The sequence below is a fragment of the Acanthaster planci genome, linkage group LG05 (genome assembly GCF_054643075.1).
Source record: "Acanthaster planci isolate LZ-2023a linkage group LG05, COTS_SCS, whole genome shotgun sequence".
Taxonomy (NCBI): domain Eukaryota; kingdom Metazoa; phylum Echinodermata; class Asteroidea; order Valvatida; family Acanthasteridae; genus Acanthaster; species Acanthaster planci.
In genome coordinates this window covers 8,150,031-8,176,608 of record NC_141781.1, presented here as the reverse complement: position 1 = coordinate 8,176,608, position 26,578 = coordinate 8,150,031, and the positions used below count along the sequence as shown (strand labels likewise).

General features: G+C 41.7%; 2 protein-coding genes across 2 annotated transcripts in view; both read right to left on the bottom strand.

Moving 5' to 3' along the window:
- The window catches only part of camk4 (calcium/calmodulin dependent protein kinase IV), a 30,828-nt gene extending 24,480 nt beyond the window's left edge, over positions 1-6,348 (bottom strand). The window contains exon 1 of the mRNA XM_022252646.2: positions 5,956-6,348. Coding sequence (XP_022108338.2) covers positions 5,956-6,110 — 155 coding nt within the window. The 5' untranslated portion in view covers positions 6,111-6,348. The remainder of the gene's footprint in view (positions 1-5,955) is intronic.
- Positions 6,349-6,621: 273 nt separating this feature from the next.
- Positions 6,622-25,019, bottom strand: LOC110988813 (uncharacterized). Its single transcript, XM_022252682.2, has 16 exons — positions 24,613-25,019; positions 22,327-22,725; positions 21,277-21,402; positions 19,891-20,058; positions 19,030-19,220; positions 18,342-18,504; positions 14,907-15,029; positions 14,152-14,304; positions 13,516-13,860; positions 12,796-12,927; positions 11,970-12,134; positions 11,070-11,441; positions 10,251-10,385; positions 9,820-9,981; positions 9,410-9,526; positions 6,622-8,366 (listed from the first exon to the last, which is right to left on the bottom strand). Exons 1-16 carry the CDS (start codon positions 24,704-24,706, stop codon positions 8,233-8,235), a joined length of 2,979 nt encoding a protein of 992 aa, XP_022108374.2. The 5' UTR covers positions 24,707-25,019; the 3' UTR covers positions 6,622-8,232.
- Positions 25,020-26,578: the final 1,559 nt, after the last annotated feature.

Here is a 26,578-nt window from a genome sequence, read left to right as displayed (position 1 = left end):
TCCATGTAATGTAAGCAGGGCATTCGCAGTGCTACAGTTAACCCCCAATCACGCCGTGCTGGCCGGGCGTCATTAAAATCGCCTGGAGAGGCGTCCCACTTGCATAAATCTTCATGGAGCGGTAAACAGTCTTTGCCAACATGGCACGCACTCAACACATGCCTCAACACATGCCTCAGCGCTGTCCATAAATTTGATGGTGTCAAGGATTACTATAATCTCATAAATTCTTTGCTCATCCATGTACATGTACATAAGAAACTAACAATGTGGGTGAAAAAAAAACCAGTGGACAGCATGCACAAACTTGGATACATACATTGAACATGTATGCGCATTTGTATGGGCACTAATGGAAGCTACATGTAATAATTACATATGCCAAAATGAAATTGAGACAGACCTTTTCCTCATCTGAGCGCATGGCAGGCTTTTACTGTTACATGTTGGCCTACACATATGTACATGTATATGTATATAACACATTAGGCTGCCAAGCTTGCAATTGGTGTACATGTACATAATGCAGAATGATGCATGTATTTGCATGTTTGTACGATGAAAACTTGAATTTAAACGTAAACACAATAAAAGAAACAAGTTGCTTTGGCTGCATGGTAACACATTTATATGACAGTTTAATCTCACAGTACTGATAAGTATATCCTTGACAAATTTTGATATTGTAACCCTACCTTCCTATGTGGAGATACATGTAGCCACACAACTGATTTGAAGCTCACTGGTCAAGCTTTGGCTGACCAGTTAGTTTTAGGGGCTTACCATGATTGCTGTCCCTGATGGACCACAGCCGATCAATCAATTAGTGCCACCTGCTGCCAATATTTATCACTGTGTAGCTACTGTATTATCAAAGCCAGTGTAATCGGGTCAATAACGTATCATCAAGTCATTGCAGGTGGAGTGCACCACATGTGGGAAAATTAATCAAAATTGTGTGTGGCAACCTGGTTCAATGACACGGTCTTAATTGAGTTACTATACATTCTGCACAGCTGGGATCATTGATTGAGCAAGATGGGAACACTATATCATTGCTGCACACGTCACACATTAACACTGGTGGGCCAGTCTACTTTCTGGAAACTTGACCATTTTTATATATAAGCATTTACAATTGCTGACTGCTGTTGGCTGTGATGTTAGAAAAGATGTTTTAACACCCGAGGGATGCATTAATTCGCACCTACAAAGGACTACATAGACGTTTACATATTTGGAGAACTTTCATTTGTTATGAGCATCAGTGGCTGATTTCTGTCACCAATATGTGTGTTTATGGGTGCCACTTGACAAATGCACTATGTAGGATACATGTATATTGACCAAGTACAAAAGAATATAAGGGATCAAAATTTGTTTTGATTTTTTAAGCTCACTGAAACTAAAGCTACAAAATACTACTTGGCAGTACAATGTAGCATTACAGTGCTGTGACTTGTATGAGGGCAAGACCTCATTGTTCTCTGAAGGAATAAATTTCTATTATCGAAACAATCTACCATGGGCGGAAATCTCTCCTCGGATTGTGGGGGGGACATCGATTTACACTTTTTCTGTGCACAACGTGTTTATCATCTTATTCCATTTATAAAAAGTCAAAAGGGGAAATCCTCGACCCATCAAGTCCTTCAGTATTTTGTTTTGTTTGAAACACAGAGGGGACATTCGACATTGTGTCCTCCCATACCAAATTCATGGGAGGGACATGTCCCCCCGGGATTTCCGCCCATGCAATCTACCATACAGTGCTGTGGCATTATGAATACATAACCTTATTTCTCTGTACGAATAACAAAGTTCCCTAGCCAGAAGTAGTAATTTGTATGGCTACCTGTAGGTCTTTCAGCCTCATACGTGTATGACTATGAAGTATTTTATAGAACTGAGTCCGTTACGAACCTCAGATATGCCAGGGGGTTAGGGCTAACAAATTGCCACAAATGCTTACAAGGAACATTCTAAACCATTTATAAATAAAATGTCAAGAAATGCTGTACATAATTATATGGAACTTGATTTATATATTGTACATGTTGAATTTAAAAAACAGTCACCCCAAATTTGAAGCTTTGTAAGAGGCGAGTATTATCAGTAAAAGACAACTGAAGATATGTAATATTTTAGGCTTAGGCTGAGCATCGGAACAAGGTACATACATGTACGTGTACATGTACATGTACCCATGGTATCCACCCGTTGGTATTAGGAAATTACGAGACCGCACACTAGTACTTGTACATGTACCCGCAGTCAACCTTGCAAATTACCTTTAATACAGGGGAAAAAGTATGTAAAGTTTTAAACAGTTGTTCTGCAAATGAAAACGATGAAAACCAGGCTACAAGGTGTTAATAGATTTTAAAATGTCTAAAGGTTTCTGATGAGGCATTCAGGTAATTTGAATGAATTGTTCTTTCTGGTAAATGCACACTTTTTTGACATTGTTTATTTAATTCATTTTAGATTCTTGCACGTAAAAGCCACGTACTGTACATCCACACCGTCTGTGTACAATACTACAATGTGTAACACACTAACAGATTAATTTCAATGATACTCAGACAGAACCTTAATAATATGATTGAGACAAAAGAGATAACACATTCTCGTAACACTTCATGAATACTGAACAAAACATTGAAATGCATACATTGTACATGAAGCTTGACCACTACCTGCCGGGGACTCCGAAATCGGAGCCGTATGGTTTATATGTGTGGCCGGGGTCTCCGAACTCGGACAAAGGAAACAGGGCCCTGTAACAAAAGACCGTACTCCGAACAAAAGACCAGGCTGCTGGGCATTATCAGCAGTTTCACTCTTAAAAGTGGTGATAATCCAGCGTTGTTTTGAAACCGTATACCAGGGTTTGGGGCATTGAGAGCAAGGGGATTACCACCAGGGACAAAAGCGCTCCACCACCGCAGCGATGAGCCACACAGTACCGCTGCACGCTAATCTGGCCCCTATTGAAAAGAGGTCAGCAGTGCACTGAGCCAGGTTCGTGAACAAAAGACAGTTGTATAACACCGCACAATCTGGGCTGTTTACAAGGCTGCAGGCCTGGCTGAAATACTCGGGCGTCAATGAAGGTCACCTGTCAACTTAGAGTAGTGCCTAAAGATTACTTTGTGCGGCTATAAACGACCGTTAAATGGAATGATGAATTTTTGAAGGATTTTGCAAACGGAAAAAAATGATAGTCATGCCGGCCCAGCATCATCAACGTTGAAAAATGCCAAGGCACGAAGTGGTTAAGGTTTATGTCTAACGGGTCATCATGTCAGTGTTAAATCCTGCTGTGAACTAGATCATGGAGCTATTAAACACAAGGAGTCAGCACACACAGAGATCAAAAGGGTCAATGACGGCCACCGTCAGCACTGCACGTGCTGCAAGGACAAAACAAATTCAACGCCACTTGTGGGCTACAAGGAATGCTCGGAGATGCATTTGCAAAGGATCGTGAGTACCGCGCATGCGTGTCCGTAACACTTCTGCATGTTCAACATGGCCGCTTTGAGCGTTGAGACGGAAACCATCGACATCAGGGACTTAATTTCGATAAGTTTAGTGATTGTTCTGATAGTCCAATGACAATGAAAGTCTGGTTACGTCTTTACATCCCCAAAACATCTCTCTTAACAATAAACAGAATTACTAACTAATACAAATTTTATTTTACCAGTATTTTTATTTTTTAGCCCACTAAGAATCAACAAACCACATCTATGGTCTGGCAATGTTTAAAAGGAGCGTAACACATGATTTGAAGAGTCTTAGTTATGGTCTGGAAATACATGTACATGTACATCAGCTTACATGTATGACCAGTGGGCTATAAATTTGCAGAATCTTTGTTACTTGGACTATAGCTACAGTGCTAATTATATAAATTGGGGCAAAAAACAACCTGTAATCTGAAAGTCTGCAACTCTCAACACTATGTAGCAAGAGTCCAAAATTTGTCTGGTTTGAAGTGCCATTCATAACTACAAAGCACATGACCCAGGCAGCTTAACCATCCCCATTTGTCAAGAGCCTGTCATGTGGCCAGTCTTAAATACACAATGTAGTTGATAAGCCAGTGGCTGGCCATATATATTAAACATTTTAAATGGAGGTTGTTTTGTATGAACAGAGCCATTTTGTTCAAAAAAGTGTTTCTGAGCAGCTACTTAATTGTGACTGGTGCAATTAGTCAATGCAAAAATGCACTGGGGACACTGCTTGGTTTTGCACCCCCCAAGGAAAAAACAAACGGGTCTGGATTCGGCCTTCTAGCTGGCTGTGTGCCACCTCGTCATGCAGTGTGCCACACATGTGACTATCTCTATATCAGTATACATGTACTGTATAAGGAGAGGATAATACCATAATATGGCTAGAACTTGTGTGAAAATATATTGAACAAAGTTGCTGGAAAATTCTTAATTTTTAGGAAAGAGCTCCAAACACAGACCTCACTTGACACCCTATGCACTAGTTTTCTATACAGTAATATGAGACTGGCCTGAAAAATTCCAAGTATTTTCTAAGTAAATGTTTCAATATGTTTCCTGCTACATTTAACTTTTGAGGATACGTTATGGCTTTTTTTAACAGCAAATATACCACTGTGAAACTGAAATATAAGTAAGAATGATAAATTGTGAGAAATTCTGACTTTCTGACAAAAAAACAACCATACAAAAGTTGTTCCTCCGTGTGTGTTGACACTGACAATTGTTACCCCATAATTATCCTCAAAAATCCAAACTCAGTCCTCTTTCCGCATCTACTCAACACGGTACAATGGCATAACTAAAATTTACGGGGGGGGGTTCCCAGTCCTTGTGATTTGGAAATTGTAGGCACGTGAAAAAAATCACTCCTGAATATTTCCAGGTGTGCAATTTTTCTAGGCGTGTGATTTTGAGTTCCAACTGAACAATCTGGTATAGTACTCACTACATCAAATTCGAGAGCTCACATGAGTGGTTTGTACGTCCAGTTCCAACCAAATCTGTGATATTTTCATTAGAGTCCTGGTAAGGTTCTTCACCTGTGTAATTAATATTTTGGGTATCCAATTATACAGGCATGGATATCTGCAAGCTTTCTCACAAGTTCAAATTATGTCTGGAGAAGTGTTAATTTGTATTTGGGGAGACAGATCATTGAATCAAAAGTGTACTGGCTGTTACTTTAAAGCTGGCAAATTATGTGAATACACTGTGGATGGTAACATATCAATTTGTCGATGGATTTTGGATTTTAATAAAACGTCCCCTTGCGCTTTCAATGTGTGTAACATGTACTACATGTACAAGCACGTAAAGCCCTGTACAGTCTGGTGAAAGTACATGTAGCTTTATGCAGGCAGCAACACTTGCTTGAAGCGCTGTGTGACGTGCATGTGCTGAATGATTGCGAACTGACAGAGCCGTCGTGCAAAACTGTTTCCTTGGGAGAATCAAAAATGATTCTGTCATTCCTGTTAGGTAGGCCTAATGTTTGATTCTTTTTGTTTCATTTTTCTCACAAATGGCAAAGTATAATTATAAAGTAAACTCATGCGGAGGAGTGCTGTACGGATGGTTTCAGGCGTGCAATTATTTGCACTTCTCAGGAAGCTTTAGGCGTGTGATGGCATGGGAGTGCAATCACTCGCCTTAAAATGAAAGGACTGGGCACCCAGGGTGCAAACATTTTTTTAAGGGGGTACCACACGAAAATAAACTGCAGCTGCATTTGAACGGAGACTATTCACATATTTCAAATGGGGGGAGGGCTAGTCATCCGCTTGTGGGCCATACCCCCCCCCGGTAGTTACGCCACTGACGCAATGTCACCATCATCTGCTTAGGCCAGTCCAGAAATTAAAGGGTAAGCCTACAATCTCCCAAATACACAATCCCCAAAATACGCCAGAAATCGACAGAGAAATACCTTCCAAGTTCCTTGCCAATCTTGTATGCCTCTTCGAAAGTCTCCACCTTCTTGGAGTCCTCGATCCACGTGTTGTCAACAGGCCTTGAGCTGGCCATGGCATGGGCGAATCGGCTGCCGCCGTCTGGAGTCGCACGGGTGGAACTCGCTGGCATCTCCTGCCGGAACTATCGCGACGACAAATCTCCGCCCGTACACAGAACTTTGGGACGGTAAATTATAGCATGGAGGAACAAGTGTACGTTATCAACCAGGCCTGTGCAAATTACAAGCCCCGAAAATGTACGTACTTGGTCACTGCCCCTTGTTAAGTGATAAACCGTAAACAGAACTTCGTACTCAGCACACACCACCAGGCATCATACATTCACAGTCACACCGGTTTGTTGTCAAGTAGGAGTTGCTTTCATTTCCAATTCGGTGCCCCGTAACGAGGGTGGTGACGTCATGACCACCTGCTAAAATGAAACTGCGCATGCGTATTCTGCTCTTTAGTGTACTGTGCATGTACTGAAGTTAGCAGCCACTCACGCATGAAAGCCTTTCTAGGGACATCAACCCGATAGGCCCTTACACACCAACCGACGTGCGGGCCAGGCGCGCGCACTAGTAAAGTTGCATTCGTTTGTATTGTAAAAATAATTAAAATGAAAGCAGACCAGTAAGTTATAACGTAAAACCATTATAACATAAGGTATTTTAATCAAACTTGAAGAATTTGCCAGACCAGATCCTTGTATTAAAAAAATCAAATAATCGTACCGCAGATAAAGAACTACCGTTACAAAGGTCACTTACAAGTTGATTCTCAAAAGTTTAAGAATATTTTTTCCGTTACGTCCAATTTCGTTCTTGACAGCGATTTGGAAGGCAATACCATGGAGGTGGTAGGTAATACATTTGCTTCAGCAATGAAACCAAATAAGTATGTTTTTAGAGTGTTGTGAACTGTACCGAGGTACTGTACCCTTGTCCAAACTTGTAACTGCAAACGAAACAATAACTCTTTTTTCACAAAGGGTAACTGAGAAGATCTTGCCACAAAAATGTTGTCAACCGTATTGTAAATGTTTTAATGTGGTAATCAGTGTAGGAATACAAATCTGAGTCCTGTATTTCAGAAGAAAATCTTTATTAGTACTTTCTTCTTCTTTTTCTCAACTAGGTGAGTTTTTCTTTGGGAATTTCTTAAAAACAAATCAACCTTCGGTTTGTTAAATTCTTGGTGTATAAAGTTAATAGGGAACTTTTCATTCTAACTTCAGGGTGAAACCGATCTTTGCAGATTGTTTTCTGAATCTTCAATTCCCGGAAAAGGGATTTATGCTGCTATACTCTTCGCTATGGGTAAACTGATACAATAGTATAGGTTCAAAAGTAAAACCTGTTTTTCTAATGTCAACATAGCTAATCAAGAAATCAAAGAAAACATGCATCACTTTTTTTAGTCAAGGTATACATGTATAATTTAACACCTTTCACAACAATAGCCATTTTGTGGACCAGAGGACCTAATGATCTTGACCCCCTCAGCATATGCAGGCCTACCGTGACATTCCAATGTGAAATCGCCAGGGGCCTAATTCACAGAACTTGTGGTAATCGTTACCTCTGTTGATCAAAAGCACATTTCATACCTCAGTTAGGTTAGTGCTTAGCCTCTGCCATACTTTTGTTTCACAAACTGAAATCTTGTAGAGAAAGCCACTTGGTGTGTAAACCCTCCCTCAGAATGTTAATTGTTGATGGGATATACATGGATCTTCACTTTCCTGAAGACTCACGATGCACATTGCAAGATGAACAGCATGTAGTGAGTGCACACTGTTTGAAAAGCTGACACTGACTCCTCACAGAGCCGACACTTGCTCCAAAAGAGGATTGCTTCCATGTACATGTACCTACAAACTACACCTCCAGGCCTAAACATTCTTTCCACTTCTTTACAAATTAATAACAGAAGACTGACTGAATAAATGGCCTAAAGTAAAAAATTGATTTAAGAGTACATGCCAATAAGATAAAGCTGTCTAAATATAACTATCTCATTACCACAATCAATGTTGCTGGCTAGTGACAGCAACATGGAGTTTAAAGAAAATGACGTCATTTTAAGTTCCAACAACTTAGGAAGGCTCTGTAAAATACTTGGCCATTTTTACATGATGCATGTGTTAAATCACAACTGGGTGTGAACACAAGACTCAGAGTCTGTTTACTGCCTTACATTCAAAGATTTGCTTGGAGTGAGGGAATTGGTTTCAACAATAGCCCCCTCTAGAACAAGTCCACCGTTAAAGATTCGCGCAACCCAACACAGGTGTAGGTGCCTCGGACAGTAGATGCATAAGCAATGAACAATCGGGTGACAGTCTCTGACATGCTGATGGCATGGATGTTGTGCCTTGAATCTGAATGTCAGAAATAAAGCAAGAAAACAAATTTCTGCATGAAAAATTTAACAGTGTGCAGGAGATACTGACTACTTGTTGACACAATGAACCATTGTGATATTGAAAACGGCAAGGTCATTTGAAAAGAAAGCATGTGTGCGAGTTGGCATGTTGCCATGCTGGAAGGGCAGACCTTCCACACACATGCATTGCTGATCCCACGTGACCTTGATTGGTCAGAATGACTTGGGGCCTGCACTGCATTATAAAGATCAAGTAATTGTTGGCTCAAGTGGTCTATTAACACACAACCTCAAGCTTTAGAATGGGGTCATTCCAGAAATTAAGGGTTCAAAAGTGTGACATTTTTGTGTCCCTGTTACATCGGACCTTTATTAGTTGACATGGAAATATCACCGGAATTGATTTCAAACTACTACTGTTTGTTTGGCAAGTCATTAACATTAATTCATCACTCTTGGAAATTAGAAAAATGTGTTCTGAACTTACAGAATCATAAGTCAGATGTGACAGGGACAAGAAAAACGTGGACCCCTGATTTCTGGAATTACCCTTTGGTACTTCTTTTCATCGGCTGTCAGTATTTGAGCAGGATTACCCAGCTATTTATCATAAGCCATAAACTAGCGAACCATCTAGCTATGGATCATGCTATAAGTTACAGTACAATGCATGTTGCAAATCCAAAAACTGGTAATCAGTGATCGTACTGAAGAAATTTCAACTCGTAACGGTGCAAATCCATGTTAGCATCTGTACTGTGGAGGGCAATCCTAAAACCTAAAAAAAGATGAAAAACTGTAAAGCACATTTCTGCATACGAGTGTATACAAACAGTTGTCATAACTGTACTTCTTGGTAATAATTCATCAGTAACCAGCCACTTTGATTGACCACCTGTGGCCACGCTTGTCTGAAATGTTACAGTGACCCCCCACAGAAGTTTACAAAATTTTAAAGCCATGATGCTAACATGTAGATCTGGTAGTTTTGAGTCAGTACAGCTAGACACTTATGCATAATCTAAAAAAAGATCCTACCAAAAGGAACCTCCCTGCCATACAGATCCAACCACATGGGCTGATGACCGGGGGTAAGGTTGTAGGTGCAGTCCACTATCTTGCTGTAATCGTCCAAAAGCACCACAATGGTCAGCTCTGCCAATGTGAAGATCAAAGAAAAAAAATGGGAATTACAGACATTTTTCTTGTGAAGTACCCAAACTAGAAGAGATGATGGCTGTCACAAGTAGCAGCTGTCTTATGTCTCAACGATGCTCCTATCTTTTCACACCTTCTAAGCTCCTTCAGTGAGCTTTCTCTTTACAACCCTTTTACCACAACTGGGTATCGTTATGATAACTGACTTAAATCAGTTTCAATGGGCCTTTATTTGTCAATAGAACACTGTTCGATTTACGGGGCATACCTTAAACTTGCGTAAACCTTACCTGGTTTGGTGACCGCGTCAACATCACCCAACACGATGGTCTGGTTTGAGTACCGACTAGAACAGGTGTACGTTCCTGCATCCTGGTGATTGGTGAAGTCACTGATGTACAGACGGCTGACTGTGGGTGACAGATTGAGGACTCGCCGACGAGAGGTTGGGTCTATATACATGTAGATGGGAAAATGCATGCAAATGAATTACATATGTCGCCTATTGCTTCATCATCATCCAAGCACAAAAGCAAAGTCATTGCTACATTATTGAAACAGCCGGCTATTTACTTTGCACTATGCTTAATGAACTTCAACGTTCAGTTGAAGAATGTGCAATGGGACTTTTTTCCCCATGTCAATTTTGTTATGAGGGGGGATTCGTCTGGAAGCGAGGTTAACAAGTAAGGGTTTTCACAGAGCTTCCCATCTATCTTACCTGTAGTTTGGACTGGCTCCCCATTTGGCAGATACCAGACTGGTTGGTATTCAGGAAGGAGGATGTAGCTGCAGTCCACGATGTACAGTGAGGAATTGTCAGGTGTTTCTTGAGTGGTGATAGTTATCTCATCCACTGTATGGGAAGCAGATGCCAGAGTTGAATATAAAACATCCAAATACTTTGAAACAATTCTAAGCCCAGAATAGACAAGCCAGGTATAGTTTTAAGGAATTCTTGGCCTTGTCAGTTCTCCAGTCACACTGCCAGTATTATTGTCAAGTCCTCATCATGGGTCAATTGCAGGGCAGTCTTGAGCCGATAAAAAGGCATCCATTTGTCATTGTTCATCCCGAACAAGTTGTGACCAGACTCTCGATATGACTTGTGACGGATTCTAAACATGCCCGCAGACAAGATAAAATATCCCCAAGGCCCAACAGACTCAAAATCTGGGGGTTGGTGGCCAACAAAGGATAAACATCCTCGTCTCAAACTTGGTAGTTTACATAGTACATTTGCTGCTGTTTGACTGATTAGTGAAACAAAAAGTAAAACAGACTTATACAAGTGCTGCAGTTTGCTACATATGAAATGGATGGGATTGAGACTATAATAAGATTATGCCGGAGTGGGGTCAAAGTTTGGAGTCAAGCCACAAGCTTCATTCGAGCCAGGACTTAAGACCAATTTTAGACTTACGTGTGTCAGGTCTACTTTAGTTTGCTTTATATGCCTTGGACATGGATCTGGGCTATGCTGCAAATGCAAAATGGAGACACCAAGAGAAAACCTCAGCAGAGGTTGAAGTGGGCATACCATCATAACAAGGGACCTCTCCTGTGGCTGGGCTGAAAATTCCACAGTCTGGATATCTGAACATCCGCCTCCCTGATGGGGACTGCATGCATGCACCGGTGTTTCTCTGGCATAGCTCCCGGCAGGATGCATTGTACAGTGGGGCCGGGACCTCCGCATCCGGGTCGCAGGGGGGAAAGTACACGGTGCAGATCAGTGGTCTGGCGTAGGGACTGCAGAACAGGCTGTTGAGGTCGAGGGAGCTCATCTGCTGTAGCAGGTGCACCGTCTCAGCTACCGATTCCAGGCCAAGTTGGTTGGGGAAATAGGCATGTGTATAACCGACCCCTTCACTACAGAAGCCTTCGGTGATTGGCTGGCATGTACCTGGAACTGTGAAGAAACAGAACACATGGGAAGACGCTCAGCTGGATTAAAAACAGACACTGAAACGGCAGGTTGGTAATCTGAAATGCAAATCTAACTATCCTCTGTTCACATCTTTTCAAATACTTGAGATTTTATATATACATGTACCAGATTATGACAGATTTGGGAAGGTGGATTTAACCATAATTAATCTTACATTTGGACTCATGCTCCAAATTAAAAGCTGAAATGCAAATGAAGAAAAAAAAAGAGATTCTGTACAGAAGTGTCCTTTGGATGGTTTAAAAAGGAATTTTCTAGAAAGGGTCTTTGAGATTTAAGGAAAAGGAACCCAATATTTATGAAGCCATTTTTCCATGTCTACAAATTGTTTCCTCTATGAACTTATGTTGACTTTTAAAAAACACCAAAATTTTAAAACCCTGAAACCAGCCCAAACACTGAAGAGATGTGCTGCAAAGAAAAACATTTTTCACATTTCAAACTTCGAAAATCTTGTTTTTAGATATTTCTTTGAGTCTGATCCAATACCTTTGGGTATCAGATCCTTGCTGAGCGTCACAGATTTCTGCAGACCGTCCACTACGCATGTGTAGTCACCAGCATCTTCCTCCTCTTGAAAGGTATTAATGCCCAACTTGGTGGTCTTGGGGCCAAGACGCTGTGTCTCCGTGACAAATGACGATGACAACCGTCCTGAAACAACCGACCAACATGACAGAGAGGACTCACACTGATTATGCAGTTTGTCATTCCAACTATGCATGGGCTCAACATGATCATTCAATTACTTTCGCTGATATAGATTAACGTATGAAAATCTATGAGGGACGTGATGGCTCAATCTGTGTTCAGCAATTGCATGCCCTCCCATTAACAACATGACAACTTTCTACTCGCACAAAGTCTGCTGCATTCACAACTAAAATATGGTTTTTATCAAAACTCTCCACTTACTTCGCAAGTACCCAGCTCCAGCTCTAGGTTACGACATATAACATCATGACACATCATGAAACAGGCTTCCAGTATCACAGCTATATGTCCACTGTTATGACTCCAAGTGTTTGCAACCATTAATGATCGATATACCTGGCACGAGACTGATGCAGGAAACAATTGGATGTTTATGGTTGTGAACTCATTCACAAGACTTAGAACAGCAGTCCAAGTCCATCACAAGTCCTTTCACAAGACTTGTCACAAGAACAAGTAACAGGGCAAACAATGACAAAGGAATGCTCATTTGAATAGCTTGTGATTTGGCGGAAGACTGGACGACTTGTGATGGACTTGAAGCGACTTATTATGGACTTGACTACACCTCCACTGAAAAGAGAAAAACAAGCGAACATACCTGTTGGTATAACTTTGCCGTTGGGTAGTTTCCACCTGGGGCTCCTCCTCTTTGGAAGCAGCGAGGTACAGTTGACTTCAACATTTATGACCGCGCCAACTCGCTGATACCCAACAGGGTCGATCTTCACACCTGGAATGTGCACAATCAGATAATGAAGAGCAGTTAACGGTATTCCTTGCATATATAGACACAAATATTTCCTTCTATATAGCGACTACCCATTGTATTTCCCTGATTTTCACATTGGTGTAAAAAGAGTACTTAGCACAAACTGAGAATGAAAAAGTGGTCTTTCTGTGCTGGGATAATCACCATTTTTAATATTTTTGAAAAACGTACATTGCAACTGATGAACCCTTGTGATTGGCACACCTGAAAATATAACAAATAACAGTGCAGCCAAAGGATCTTAACAATGACTGCTCAAACAAGATTTTGGAACTCTAAAATGTCATTAATGTAAAACTTCAAATATGTGTTATCAAAACGAAAGGCGCTGGACATTCTATGTACAATTTTCTGTTTATTAGCTGAATGTGACGCAGTGAATATTTCAAACAACTTAAACAAATCTTTCAGGCTGCCAGAAGGTCATGGTTGTGAATGACATTCAGCCTAGAATGTATACGTAGATGGCATTACAGCTCCTGTGGGTCAAACTTATCGCACAATAGGTGCTGTTTCTGTCTTGGCTCAGAAGTAACTATTTGAGCTCACCGCTGAAGCAGTTGTTGTCTCTTTGCGACGGCAGGTCCTCACAGCCCAGGTCCGCACCCAGCTCATGCAACGCTTCCCTGCAGTCGGCTTGAACCTTCTTACAGAGCTCACGGCATGGTGCAGGCGGCTCCAGGCTTGCTCCCTCTATGCACTCTGGGTAACGGTGGGCACAGGCTACCATCTGCAGATAGGGGGAGCAGTGCTTAGCTTCCAGCATCTCTGGGATGGAGCTTGCCCTTGGGGATGTGCTTGGGTTGTACAGGTCATGTCTCCAAGTCATGCTGTAGCCAAGCTGGGGGAGACAGGTTGCGTCTTGGACCTCAACACAGGAAGGTGGAACTGCCTCTGAAAACATAAGCAGTTGTGATTCAAGCACCAAATGAACCACTGGATTTGCCAAAAGACACAATGGTAACAAAAACACCAGCTTCAGTTTAGGTCTGGGCATAGCTTAGGGATTTTGAGGTTTAGTTTAGGGGTTTGATTTTTGGTTGGGGGGGTGAGGTTCTGGGTTGGGGGTTGTAGGGGTTTAGGGGGGATTGGATTTGGGGATTTGGAGTTGGAGTTTTTGGACTTATGTCTGCGACTTTTGGGTTTGGGATTTTAGGTTTAGGTTTGGAGAAATAAAGGAAAAACCTTGTGACAAGCTTATGTTCGTGATGTTGACAGTCTGTGAGAATGAGCCATCAGTACAGGTATAGATGCCAAAGTCTTCCACTCGGAGGCTATTAATGATGAGGCGGCTGGTGTGGGAGTCTACATCTTCGACTTCAAAGCGCCCACCAATGGCTGCAAAGAAACAAAGTATATGATTCTCAATGCGACAGATAGATGAGATTGGGAATCTTCAGAAGTTTTAAAATGGTCAGCAGATAAGCAAATTACATTAAAAGAAGTGGAACAAAGTCCAGTGCAAGAGTCGAATAAGAATGCGAGAAAAATGGAAGAGAATCATGGATCAAAAGTTCATACTTCGAAAGCAAACTATCAAACTAAATTGTTTACAATGCAATAAAATCCTTCCCCTGATGCCTTCTCATAAAAATGAAAAAGACTGGCAGACCAAAAGCAAAAAGCGTGTATTTTGGCTCATAGCATAAGCCTGTGGGTGATTAAGTGTTATAAAACAAATATTGACTGCTGTATCTCTTGGTATCAAAGTACAACTAGTCTTCCTCAGTGATCCATGAAGCATTCTATTTTCCCTCAGCTTTGCTTCAGGAAAATAGAATGCTCCGTGGATCACCTTGGGAGGTAGTTTTACTACACTACTTGAAGCAGTCAATATTTGTATACTACCCTTGGCACAATGCCTACTGTGCCTAATGGATAATCTGACTCCTGTTAGGACCCGACCCTGCTTTGATGGTGCCTTGGTTGTTGAGACCTACCTAGGGGCAGATCTCCAGGCCCCAGCCACTGGGCTGGACTGCTTGCTGAGTACTGGCATTCCACCTTGACCTGCTTTCCTACCACGGGAATGGTAAGGACTTCGACTGGCCCGACCTCCACACCTGATGAAAATCAGTGGAAGAAAGCACAGCGTTTCGATGAACCAGTCTGATATTTCAAAGAGGAAAGATCATTTGAGAATAACGGGCCTAAAGTCAGGCCAGTTCCACGGATGTTTAGTGCTTGTGAGTGGTTTCTATAGTCCCTCGGGGCCAATCTCACATGTGCATACTGATGTTCCCAAACGACCAAGAATATTCTACAGAAATACAGGCTCATTACCTGACCAGAGACGGGGGGGGTGTCACACCCTTTTGGCACTTTGAACATATAGTTTTATACAAAGGCCTATCATAATCACTATATCAAAAATACAAATTTATTAAAAAAAGAACCATTGAACGAGAGGAACTCAGAAGTGAGTGTGTGTGGGGGGGTTCATTCAAACTGCCCGGAACCCCCCTAGCCTAAGGGCCTGAAATAAAGAAGTGGCTCATTTACTGATAAATGCCTGTTTATTCCACGGTGCCCTCTACAATTATAAACTGCAGATTGCTGAAGGGTGTAGTAATTTTATCGACAGCCTAGGACTTTCCAAACCCAATCTCAATACACATGCACTGGAAGCAAAGCCTAGGACTTTCCATACCCAATCTCAATACACATGCACTAGAAGCAAAGCCTAGGACTTTCCAAACCCAATCTCAATACACATGCACTGGAAGCAAAGCCTAGGACTTTCCATACCCAATCTCAATACACATGCACTGGAAGCAAAGCCTAGGACTTTCCATACCCAATCTCAATACACATGCACTGGAAGCAAAGCCTAGGACTTTCCATACCCAATCTCAATACATATGCACTGGAAGCAAAGCCTAGGACTTTCCAAACCCAATCTCAATACACATGCACTGGAAGCAAAGCCTAGGACTTTCCAAACCCAATCTCAATACACATGCACTAGAAGCAAAGCCTAGGACTTTCCAAACCAATCTCAATATACATGCACTGGAAGCAAAGCCTAGGACTTTCCATACCCAATCTCAATACACATGCACTGGAAGCAAAGCCTAGGACTTTCCAAACCCAATCTCAATACACATGCACTAGAAGCAAAGCCTAGGACTTTCCAAACCAATCTCAATACACATGCACTAGAAGCAAAGCCTAGGACTTTCCATACCCAATCTCAATACACAGCCACTGGAAGCAAAGCCTAGGACTTTCCAAACCCAATCTCAATACACATGCACTAGAAGCAAAGCCTAGGACTTTCCAAACCAATCTCAATACACATGCACTAGAAGCAAAGCCTAGGACTTTCCATACCCAATCTCAATACACATGCACTGGAAGCAAAGCCTAGGACTTTCCAAACTCAATCTCAATACACATGCACTGGAAGCAAAGCCTAGGACTTTCCAAACCCAATCTCAATACACATGCACTAGAAGCAAAGCCTAGAACTTTCCAAACCCAATCTCAATACACATGCACTGGAAGCAAAGCCTAGGACTTTCCAAACCCAATCTCAATACACATGCACTGGAAGCAAAGCCTAGGACTTTCCAAACCCAATCTCAATACACAGCCACTGGAAGCAAAGCCTAGGACTTTCCATACCCAATCTCAATACACATGCACTGGAAGCAAAGCCTAGGACTTTCCAAACCCAATCTCAATACACATGCACTAGAAGCAAAGCCTAGGACTTTCCAAACCCAATCTCAATACACATGCACTGGAAGCAAAGCCTAGGACTTTCCATACCCAATCTCAATACACATGCACTAGAAGCAAAGCCTAGGACTTTCCAAACCCAATCTCAATATACATGCACTGGAAGCAATGCCTAGGACTTTCCATACCCAATCTCAATACACAGCCACTGGAAGCAAAGCCTAGGACTTTCCAAACCCAATCTCAATATACATGCACTGGAAGCAAACCTAGGACTTTCCATACCCAATCTCAATACACATGCACTGGAAGCAAAGCCTAGGACTTTCCAAACCCAATCTCAATACACATGCACTGGAAGCAAAGCCTAGGACTTTCCATACCCAATCTCAATACACATGCACTAGAAGCAAAGCCTAGGACTTTCCAAACCCAATCTCAATACACATGCACTGGAAGCAAAGCCTAGGACTTTCCATACCCAATCTCAATACACATGCACTAGAAGCAAAGCCTAGGACTTTCCAAACCCAATCTCAATACATATGCACTGGAAGCAAAGCCTAGGACTTTCCAAACCCAATCTCAATACACATGCACTAGAAGCAAAGCCTAGGACTTTCCAAACCCAATCTCAATACACATGCACTAGAAGCAAAGCCTAGGACTTTCCAAACCCAATCTCAATGCAGATGCACTGGAAGCAATACTGTTTTGTTGTTTCAACATGTTTAAGTCTTATCAGTCCACATCCACCAAAGTCTCGACAACTTTTACACTTCTCAATGCTCAAGCCAGACACAAAACCAATGCTTCAGTTTCAAGGAGTTTCAACATCAGAGTCTTTAGGTCAGTTTAATAGTTTTAAAAGTTTCAACACATCTAAAGGATAGCCTAATGCTTAAAAAACGTTGTTTTTTTTCATGGCCCCTCATTTCTCCAATTTAAATCCAGGTAATTTTTCTTCAAGTTGATGAAGGATCAATCCTACACAACATAAAGTTGGTTGCCTAGCTTGTCAACATTAAAAACGTGAGAGAGAGTTTAAGAAGAACCACCAAGTTGCACATGATCCAGTTTCAACATGGGAAAAGGCCTGTGCCAGCTTCCTTGAGGTCACAGAATTTGTAATGAAGAACAGGGAAACAAGTAAAAGTTGATCACAGCCTACTTCATAAACACTGTCTCTGGCACGCAGCATTATACTGCCCTCTATCAGCTCTAGAGCTCTTCTCCTAGAAATAAGGTTTTTCAAAAAAACCTAGATATCAGTCTATCGGCGACATTTACAAAGTCTTCACTCTCCCTTCAGCATCAGCGACATTTACGAAGTCTTTACTCTCATTTCAGCCTTCCCACGGATTCCCAGAGTTGTAGTCGAGACCATCCCAAGACCAGTCGCAAGACCATTCGCAAGACCAGTCACAAGACCAGTCACACGTGACAGTATGAAAAATGACAAAAGAATGCTTTTGTTGCAGTTCATTTGACTAACTTGTGGCTTGAATTCAGACTGGATAGGTCTTGCGTTGGTCTTGTGTTGGTCTTGTGCTGGTCTCGCAAAGGTCTTAAGTGGTCTTGACTACAACATTGTGGATTCCTGCTTCCATTCATAAATACTTGGTAAATTTTGTAGACTGAGTGCCAGTTTATTGCAAGTGATGTGTCAGAGCACCAGTCAAGACAAATACCGTTGTAGCATTCACGGCCCTGCCCACTTTGGACGAGTCTTTCACATGGTGCTGGGAGTCCCCCCATCCCTATAAGAACCGAAAATTCTTCACAGTCAGAGAAGACTTTCAAGCAGAGCTCCTTGCAGGGTTGGATGTCATGGTGAACTCCATCTGCATCACACTGAAGAAGCAAAACAAAAACAGATTGTCTTGTGACGATTCACAGCCTTACAGCACACACTGATTTAAATATACCACAAAATATATCATGCTTGGTGCTAAGTGTACAAATTCAATTGTCAACATCAGACACAGGATAAGAGAGTGTCCTCAGAAAAAAAGCCCCCCATGCCCCAAAAGCCATGCTTTGTCCTATCGTACACATTGCATGTACACGTAACGCGCTGGGAAGAAAGCAATTGTTCGTACTTGGCAATGTTTGTTTTTTCTGTAAACTCAGTTTTTGGGATAACAATTAAACCCTACCGCTTTCCCTGGGTCCCTCTAACTTCACCATGAGAGTTTGAAGTTTACAGGATTGAAAAATAGTGGATATAGTTTAAAGTTAAAAACAGCAGACCACTGGCCATGGTATCTTCCAAAGTGGTAGATTTGGGAGAATTGAATGTTTTTGCCAAAAAAACAAAAAACCACTGTCTCATTTAATGGGACCTGAGGGGTGTTGAGTACTTTGGAACTGACTGACCTTTGGGAGTAGGTAACTGCAGAGAAAACTTGGAAGGTGAGGAGAGCAGTTCCCGGGTTTCAAGACATCCTCAATGAAAATGTCTAATTGCGATTGTGAGATGAAGCCAGTGGAGTTTGACAAAGAGGCGTGCATGTACGTGACTTGGTTGACGCAGTAAGGAACAGTGATTGCTTCGCATGAGAAGTTTGCTACGACAGTGACAGAGAAAAATAGAAGACATATGCCAGCGAAAAATTATAACAAATGCCTTCAGTAAGTGAATGTTCAGTGAATTCAAATTTCACACACGCTGCTCTAGACCAGAGAACTACTGATGTAACTTTAAGCAGGGAGAGAATGAAACTCCTAGATGATATCTTAAGTAAAACTTTGGGAGTTTTTAACATTTTCACTTCACTCGTGTAAACTTTCACTCAATAAATACAGAGTTCTGGACATGTTCAGATATTTTTATGAGTGGAAGGGAGCACATACTTAAAAGAAAATTTAATCCCAACTCTTTTACGTCCTCCAAATCACTCCAATTTTCACTTTCCATGACTGCCCCCATGCTTTATTGCCGATATACTACCATAGTGGAGGTCGGCAACACACTCCAAGGAATTTCAAGCTAATTTCCCAACATGCAATTGGCACCTTCCAATTCACTGCATTGGTTCCTTTGCCGGCCAGGTATGGCATCCTCCAAACCCACCGAAGTCCAACAAATATGAAAGGTGCTGAAATATCTGGCTGACTGGCCCAAAATTACACATAGAAAGCAAGAGGTAAATAACTGTGAACCTTACGAGGATGAAACTAGACCAACTTTTGATCATGCCATAATTATCATCTGCACCTCATCACCAATGCCCTTACCTGGGACAGGTTCAAAAATGTTGTCCAAGGAAATCCTTCGGCTAAATTCTCTGTCCTCAGAAATACAGGTGTAGTTTCCACGATGCTGTGAGTCAACAAAACCTCGAATGAAAAGATTTGCGACCCTTTTGTTGATGCTCTCAAAATAGACTGATTGCTCCGGATCCTCTGCCAAACAAACAAAACAAAAATCACATTATATTCTGTTATTAACGAGTCAGGTTGGTGTAGTTACCAACCTGAGGCCCAAATTATGGCGTTCATTACCATTTGCACCCTGTTACTATAATAAGAAAAACCAAAGTATATTTTTTCAAACTAACTAATATTCAGACATCCATTCCTTAATCCTATTAGCTCTAGTTTTGGTAAATTTTAACAATATTTAAGCAAGAAAACCAGATTTTTTTTACTCGAGCTCGGCGAAAGACAACTGCATTGAGCCAGTTTTGGCTCACATCTGGTTACCCACTCATTGCGGATATAATGAATTTCAAAAAAGAAACTTTTATGGTTCCAAGTCAAGGAACCAGGCTACAAGCGTGGATTCATCTTCGTTCACAGCTCTTTGTCACGTCATTTTACACTGCCGTTTTACCCCATAATTTCCCTTAAAAAGCCAAAGCCCCTCCCTCTTTTCTTTCTGATATGAAAGAGGACATCACCGCTAACTAATTTAGGTAAGTTGTTTCGAAAATGTAGACTTTGTGTCCTAATAGGAACAGGGTGCTAATGGTAATGAAAACCCTTATTATAGTGGTTCTTTCCTGACTATAACTTACTGCATGAAATATAGGTGCAGGCATTATGTAGTGATATGCAGGCACTTGGCATATACACAAGTGCAATACAATGAGTAAGTCCTTATGCCATCATGTACACATGTAGTTGGCAGCACTCGCTGGAACTTGCATATTCATGAACTTTAATGCACAAGAGAGGGCAACCTGTTAGACTATATGTTCAGTGAGCCTGGAATTTGCATAATATTGTGACATCACCACAAAACGTATATCCCATGCAGTGAATTTCAAAGTGGAAAGGAGTCAATGAGAACCACTTCCAAGCTCACTGAAACAGCATAGAACCTGGCAGAATTTTTACGGGGGAAACGGTGCTTCTGACTAACACATGGACCACGGCAGTAAAAACACGACTCACATGATATTTTGAAGCCACTGTAGTTTTTAAAGGAGTGAAAAATCTAACATTTCGAGTTTGCAAATTTGCAAAATTGACAGACAGAAGTGTTGGAGGACGGTGTGCCTGTCCTTACATGTTTGTAATTTTAAATAGGAGACTAGTAACGACAGTTACCAGTCTAATTCTATCCATGCTATGAAAATGCATGAACAAAAAGAATAACCCCATAAGAGTGTGCCTGACCTGATACCGGTGTGCCGTCTGGCATCAGCCACTGGGGTAGCGCTGAAGGTGAGAGGTCATAGGAACACTGCACGCTGACCATGGTTGGTTGGTGAGACATGACGTCGAGCGGACCAATGTTAAGGGCTGAGGGTCAAGGTAAGATGCAAAGGGAATCAAGAACATGAAACATTTCGACAAAGCATTTAGAGAGAAAACGACAAAATTGATAAGCAGACACAATTTACAAGAACAAAATTGTTAAACAACAAAGCTAAGACCAGTTTAGATTCAATTACCACTTTCCTGTTAGAAAGTTTGACTATCAACATTGAGGCAAAGTCTTTCTAAAGAGAGTCGATAGTGAAAGAAGAATTCTAAAAGCAATGCCATATGTACAGTATGGGAAATGAAAAACAATGTAGTAAAGCATGGTAAGTCAAAGCTGGGGCATCAATATCTATTTGACATTTTCAGTGCTGGGGCCACAATGTCATTTTTTTTCATTACATGGCAATCTTATTTCCTGTTTTTTTATTTATCTGGAAGGTGTGTCAGTGATCACAAATCTGATATTGGCCCGGCATAGTTCATAATTGACGGCCTCATGAAGAAACTGTTACACTTCCTCACATCCTTTTTGAACAGATTAATTCAAAACTGAGCACTACAGGGACTGTTTCCAACATTTTTGCCCAGAATTTCAGACATACGGGAAAAGTTTACGCAGGGAGTGCTAAAAGACAAATCCAATGACAGTTAACTAGACATTCCTGATGGCCCCAATTAATGACAGATAGTGGAGTGACTGTCCTGACATAGTGCCTTTGCACAATATCACAATGCTTGTAGCCACTGAATTAGTGACAATGCTACGTAAACTTTTAGACAAGACTGGAATTAGGTTCTCTGGTCCATGCAGGAGCAAGAGATGGTCAATGTGCTTTTGCATAGCATTACATAGCATTCTCTGTGCCCAGACAAAATGATTCACTTCCACCTGTCTCTTCTTTGTCTGTGAATGGCTTGCGTCAAGTAGGGGCAGATTTCGGGAACACCCCTGTCCATTACCTGACAGGCAGCTTGGGTTCTCTTCCCATGATGGAAATTTCCCACAATCCAGCATCCCAGGCCAGGTCAGCCCAAGATGCCTCATGGCCCGACGACACCTCCCCCATGCCCTCTCACACAGGTCACGGCAGGGCGGGATGGGTTCAGTGGACGCCGGACTGCAGGCTGGCAGGTAGGCAGCACACAGGAAGGGGCGCAGGAACTCCCTACAACTCCTGGCCCTGTCCAGCAAGGGGCGGTACCTGCGGATCTCAGCCGCGGCCTCCTTCTGGGTGTGATAGGCAATGCTAGAGCCATCATTGCTGGCCAGAGTGGGTACAGTGATTGGTGTGGCTGTATGGCGGTGAATGACATGGGAGCCTGTGCAGATGGGTTGGGTGATGGGCTCGCAAAAAGAGTCTGTGCATTGAAACAAAGAGTACATTGCTTTACTGTGAATGAATTGAAGAAATTGAAAGAATTTGAAGAATTTATCTAAAAATGTATAAAAATAATTTGAGTTTGATCAGAGACAACACCTATCAGCACTTTTTATTTTCATAAATTTGAATATTGTTGATTTACTCTAACATGGCATGGCCCCTAACATAGCCCCATAACGTGTCTCATACTGAACTACCTCCGTATATAGTGAGCCACACGGTAACATTCCCTTTAGGCCTATGTGTGGAGAGTCCCTCTTGCTAAGGGCTTCTGAAAATGAGATTGGGAATTTTTTCCAAGCTTGAAAGTCAATTTTATTTTCTGCACCTTTGGCCCTTTAGCTGACTTGAAATCTTGAAGTAAATTGGCACACTTTGAATTTTGTTTTCTAGTACCTTAAGAACAATATTTTTACCTTACCTTTCACAGTAAGTGAAATTTTATGAAGTTCTTATGTTACTGTTACGTTCAACATACCCACTAGAAAGTTCCAATGAAATTCTACTTTGATTTTCTGATTTAATTTGAAGTGCAAAATAAACTTTTTAAAATGCGCCCCCAAATAAATAACTACCAAAACTAATAAATAACATCTGTAGTTTGGAGGTAACAATGATTTACCACAAATTAACCACTTTGAAGCTCTTCTTGAGTGTTAGTTGCCTGTGGGATATTCTCAGCTGAGATGTGTCAAGTGCGCCACCGTAATCTCCCAAGGAGATCTGCATGACGTTGAAGAAAGAGCAAGATAGAGTCCTTGCTCTGACCATCGTTAGGCAGGGTTTGGATTTTTTCACGTCTCGTGGTTGATTGCAATCTTTAAATTAAAAATATCATAATCACCACAAAACTCAGTTTCAGTTTGGACGAAATGCATGTACATACCAAATTAGACACCTAGTTTTTATCAAACGCTTGACATCATGCATGTCATACATTCGCCGTCTCTCCGAACTACGGTGCGTTCGCTGTTTACATTTTTGTCAAAGGTCCGATCTTCGTGCCGCGAGAGGTCGCCTTTCACGATCAACTGGGACTAATTCTGACTTGAATCGCCCCCCGGCCCCCCTCCCGGAATGGCAAAACTTGGCAGTGATGGGGAAATACGGTCGGAACATATTTCAAGCCGTAAAAAGGCAAAATGTCGTGAGTAGTGCAAGTAACAGGCGATATAGGCCTACATGAAACAGACTAGTAGAGACGCCCTTGGATTATGCGTGGGATCACAGTGACATCCGGTGGTCTTGTCTGTAAACAGTTTATTCTCCGTCTGTCGATCTCTGCCTTCACTGCCATGGAAAGTCAATGACAGGAGGGCAAAGCTATGACATCAACTCGACCCCCGGTAACTTGAAACATTACCTGATTTATTTATTATTTTTTATTTTTATTTATGCCAGCTGAAAAAGGTGAAACCGATAAATCACACTCAAAGCTTGTCAGAACCCCAGGGCCGCTAGCAATAATGCACAACACTCTCGTAAATTATCGCGTTGTCTCTTGTTGAGACTCTTTTTGGCTCAAGTTTTAGACAAGGATCCTACAGAACTCCCGGCACTTGGAATTCATATGAAATGCTGTAACGCTATTTGTACGAGTACAAAGATGTAACTACATGTAGTTACACTGGCTTTACCGTGAGCTCAAAGTTTTAAAACACATTTGTAATCAGTGCATGGCCAATGCTCTCCCGTGGCAAAGAACCTTGGTTCACAAAAAGTAAGAAGTTGGAGAACTTCGGGGTTAAACTCGAAAGACGCGCTGTGTTTGAAGCTCAGTGTTGAAAGAAGCTTAATTTTATTCTTGGTTTCGGCAATTGAGTTCTCGACTCAATTAGGCCTAGCTGAGCTCCTGAGGACTTACCTTTCTCAGACATCCCGCAGACTACACCCATGTAAGTAAGAAAGCTCATCACCATGAGCAGCAACAGATGACGTTGAGTTCCGCCTAAGATCATCCTGGGAATTTAGTCGGTGGATTTGCTTAAGCAATACAAAATTTCCCTCAAAGACAAAGTGTATGGTCAACCTTACGGAATGTATGGTCCATCATGCTGGGTGCCGTTTGAAAAATGGAATGTAAGCACGTTGCTGACTCCAGCTATATAGGCCTGACGAGGCCGACCCGGTGGTATCGCGTTGTACTGGGTCGTACCTGGTGGTGCTCGTCACGTGGAAAAACAATAATTTAATTATGACCATGAGCACGTGATGTTACACGCATTTCACTCCTTCGTGGGACTACACTTGCTAGGCTAACTGCCATTGGAAGGCACATCCGATGCCTAGGAAGATACTTCTACTAAGGTGGCCAGAAAATGAAATCTCTTTGTGGGGAATGTGATTTGTGAGCGCGTAGCGCGAAACCTGTACGGTGAAGGGTCGGCAAAGTTTTGTAAGGTTTTGTGCTCTGTAGTGCATGATACGTAAGTCTCACTGGAAGATTTTTTTGAGCAAGCGATATTTTGAAATTTCAGGATTTCAAATCAATGTTTGACAGGTAAAATCTAATTTAATTATTGTAAGATCTCATGTAATAATTAGATTTTCAAACAATGACATATCTTAAACTGCATTATGAAAGTGATATTTACTCTTAACAGGAAAAGTGTCTCACAAAAGCATATTGAACATAACAAAATCAAGAACCCAAATTTTGCCAAGAGGAATGATGGTCACCTACTTGTGCACAAGATAAATTTGATCATTAGTGAAAAAGAGGTGGCTGCTCTGTAGGGGTTACTTTGCTTCAATGCATGGCGCCCTCCATAAAATGGGTTGTTTGGTAAGCTTTATATTGCGGGTACCACTCAAGGGACCGGCTGTTTTCCAATAACTTTGACCAGGTCCGAAATGGCCAAAGTTCCCAACGAGATACGGCAACGTCATCAGGTCTGGTGACCACTTGCAGCTGAAGACACATGTTGCTACCGCTCATGCGCCCTTGCCAACTGCAATCAGGAGCGTACAAGAAAAAGCATGATGGATTAGATGCTGAGGATGTCATTTCTAGGTTTAGAGCTTGTCACTATACAGTCTACAGAATTGCCCCTTGCACAGCAAGTATATATCTGCAGAATGTGAGAGTAAATCCAGTCAGAAAAATCATCTCTAAGGTTATGGTTAATCAGTAGATTCATATTCTTGTGCTGTCGGCAAACTCGCAATATCGAATGTCCTTGACTCCACCATCACAGACGAGCAAGTCCCAGTGGGAAGCCGAAAGATTGTATCGCGTCTATCAAAAATAAGAGAGAATACTCCTCTCTTTGCATTAACCGTCCACACAAACACCCAGCAGCCCCTCCCCATTTGCTCTTTTTTGGGCTATATTTTTTTGTATATATTTGCTGGAGAATTACTTCCTCTTTTTCCCTTTTTTTTCCTCTGTTTTTAAAATTGTTACTTGATAACTTGAAAGACACACTTTTTATTTTTATGTCCGCCGGTTTTCCGGGTTCACTGTCGTTCACCATCCCTACCTTTCTGACACGCCGAATCCGCTTTACCGTTTTGTACCACTGTCAGTAAACTGAAACTGAGAAAGTCCAGGGCTTCAGAACTTTAAGAAGAAAAACAAATCTGCAGGTCGCAATTGTCCGCTAAAACCCGTACTCACGATTGTAGAGGCCGTCCGATGAGTTCTCAAGTCGACTCCCATTGGTTTTTGCCGCAGGATCACTAGAAATGTTGTGATATACTCTGGTGCTATTGGCTTACTTTTGAGGGTTCTTTATTTCGTCTATAGTTTCTCTCTACCGGTTCAGACTGGCCAGTGAAAGACTTCAGGGCAGTCATTGTGACGATACAACACACAAACAAAATCAGAG

Excerpts from the sequence above, each read along its gene's own strand:
- LOC110988813 (XM_022252682.2), bottom strand. The coding sequence starts at position 24,706 with ATGATCTTAGGCGGAACTCAACGTCATCTGTTGCTGCTCATGGTGATG. Across the intron at positions 22,726-24,612 it reads CTGCGGGATGTCTGAGAAAG|ACTCTTTTTGCGAGCCCATC; the intron begins GTAAGTCCTCAG and ends TTCAATGCACAG. Across the intron at positions 13,861-14,151 it reads GAACATAAGCTTGTCACAAG|AGGCAGTTCCACCTTCCTGT; the intron begins GTTTTTCCTTTA and ends TTATGTTTTCAG.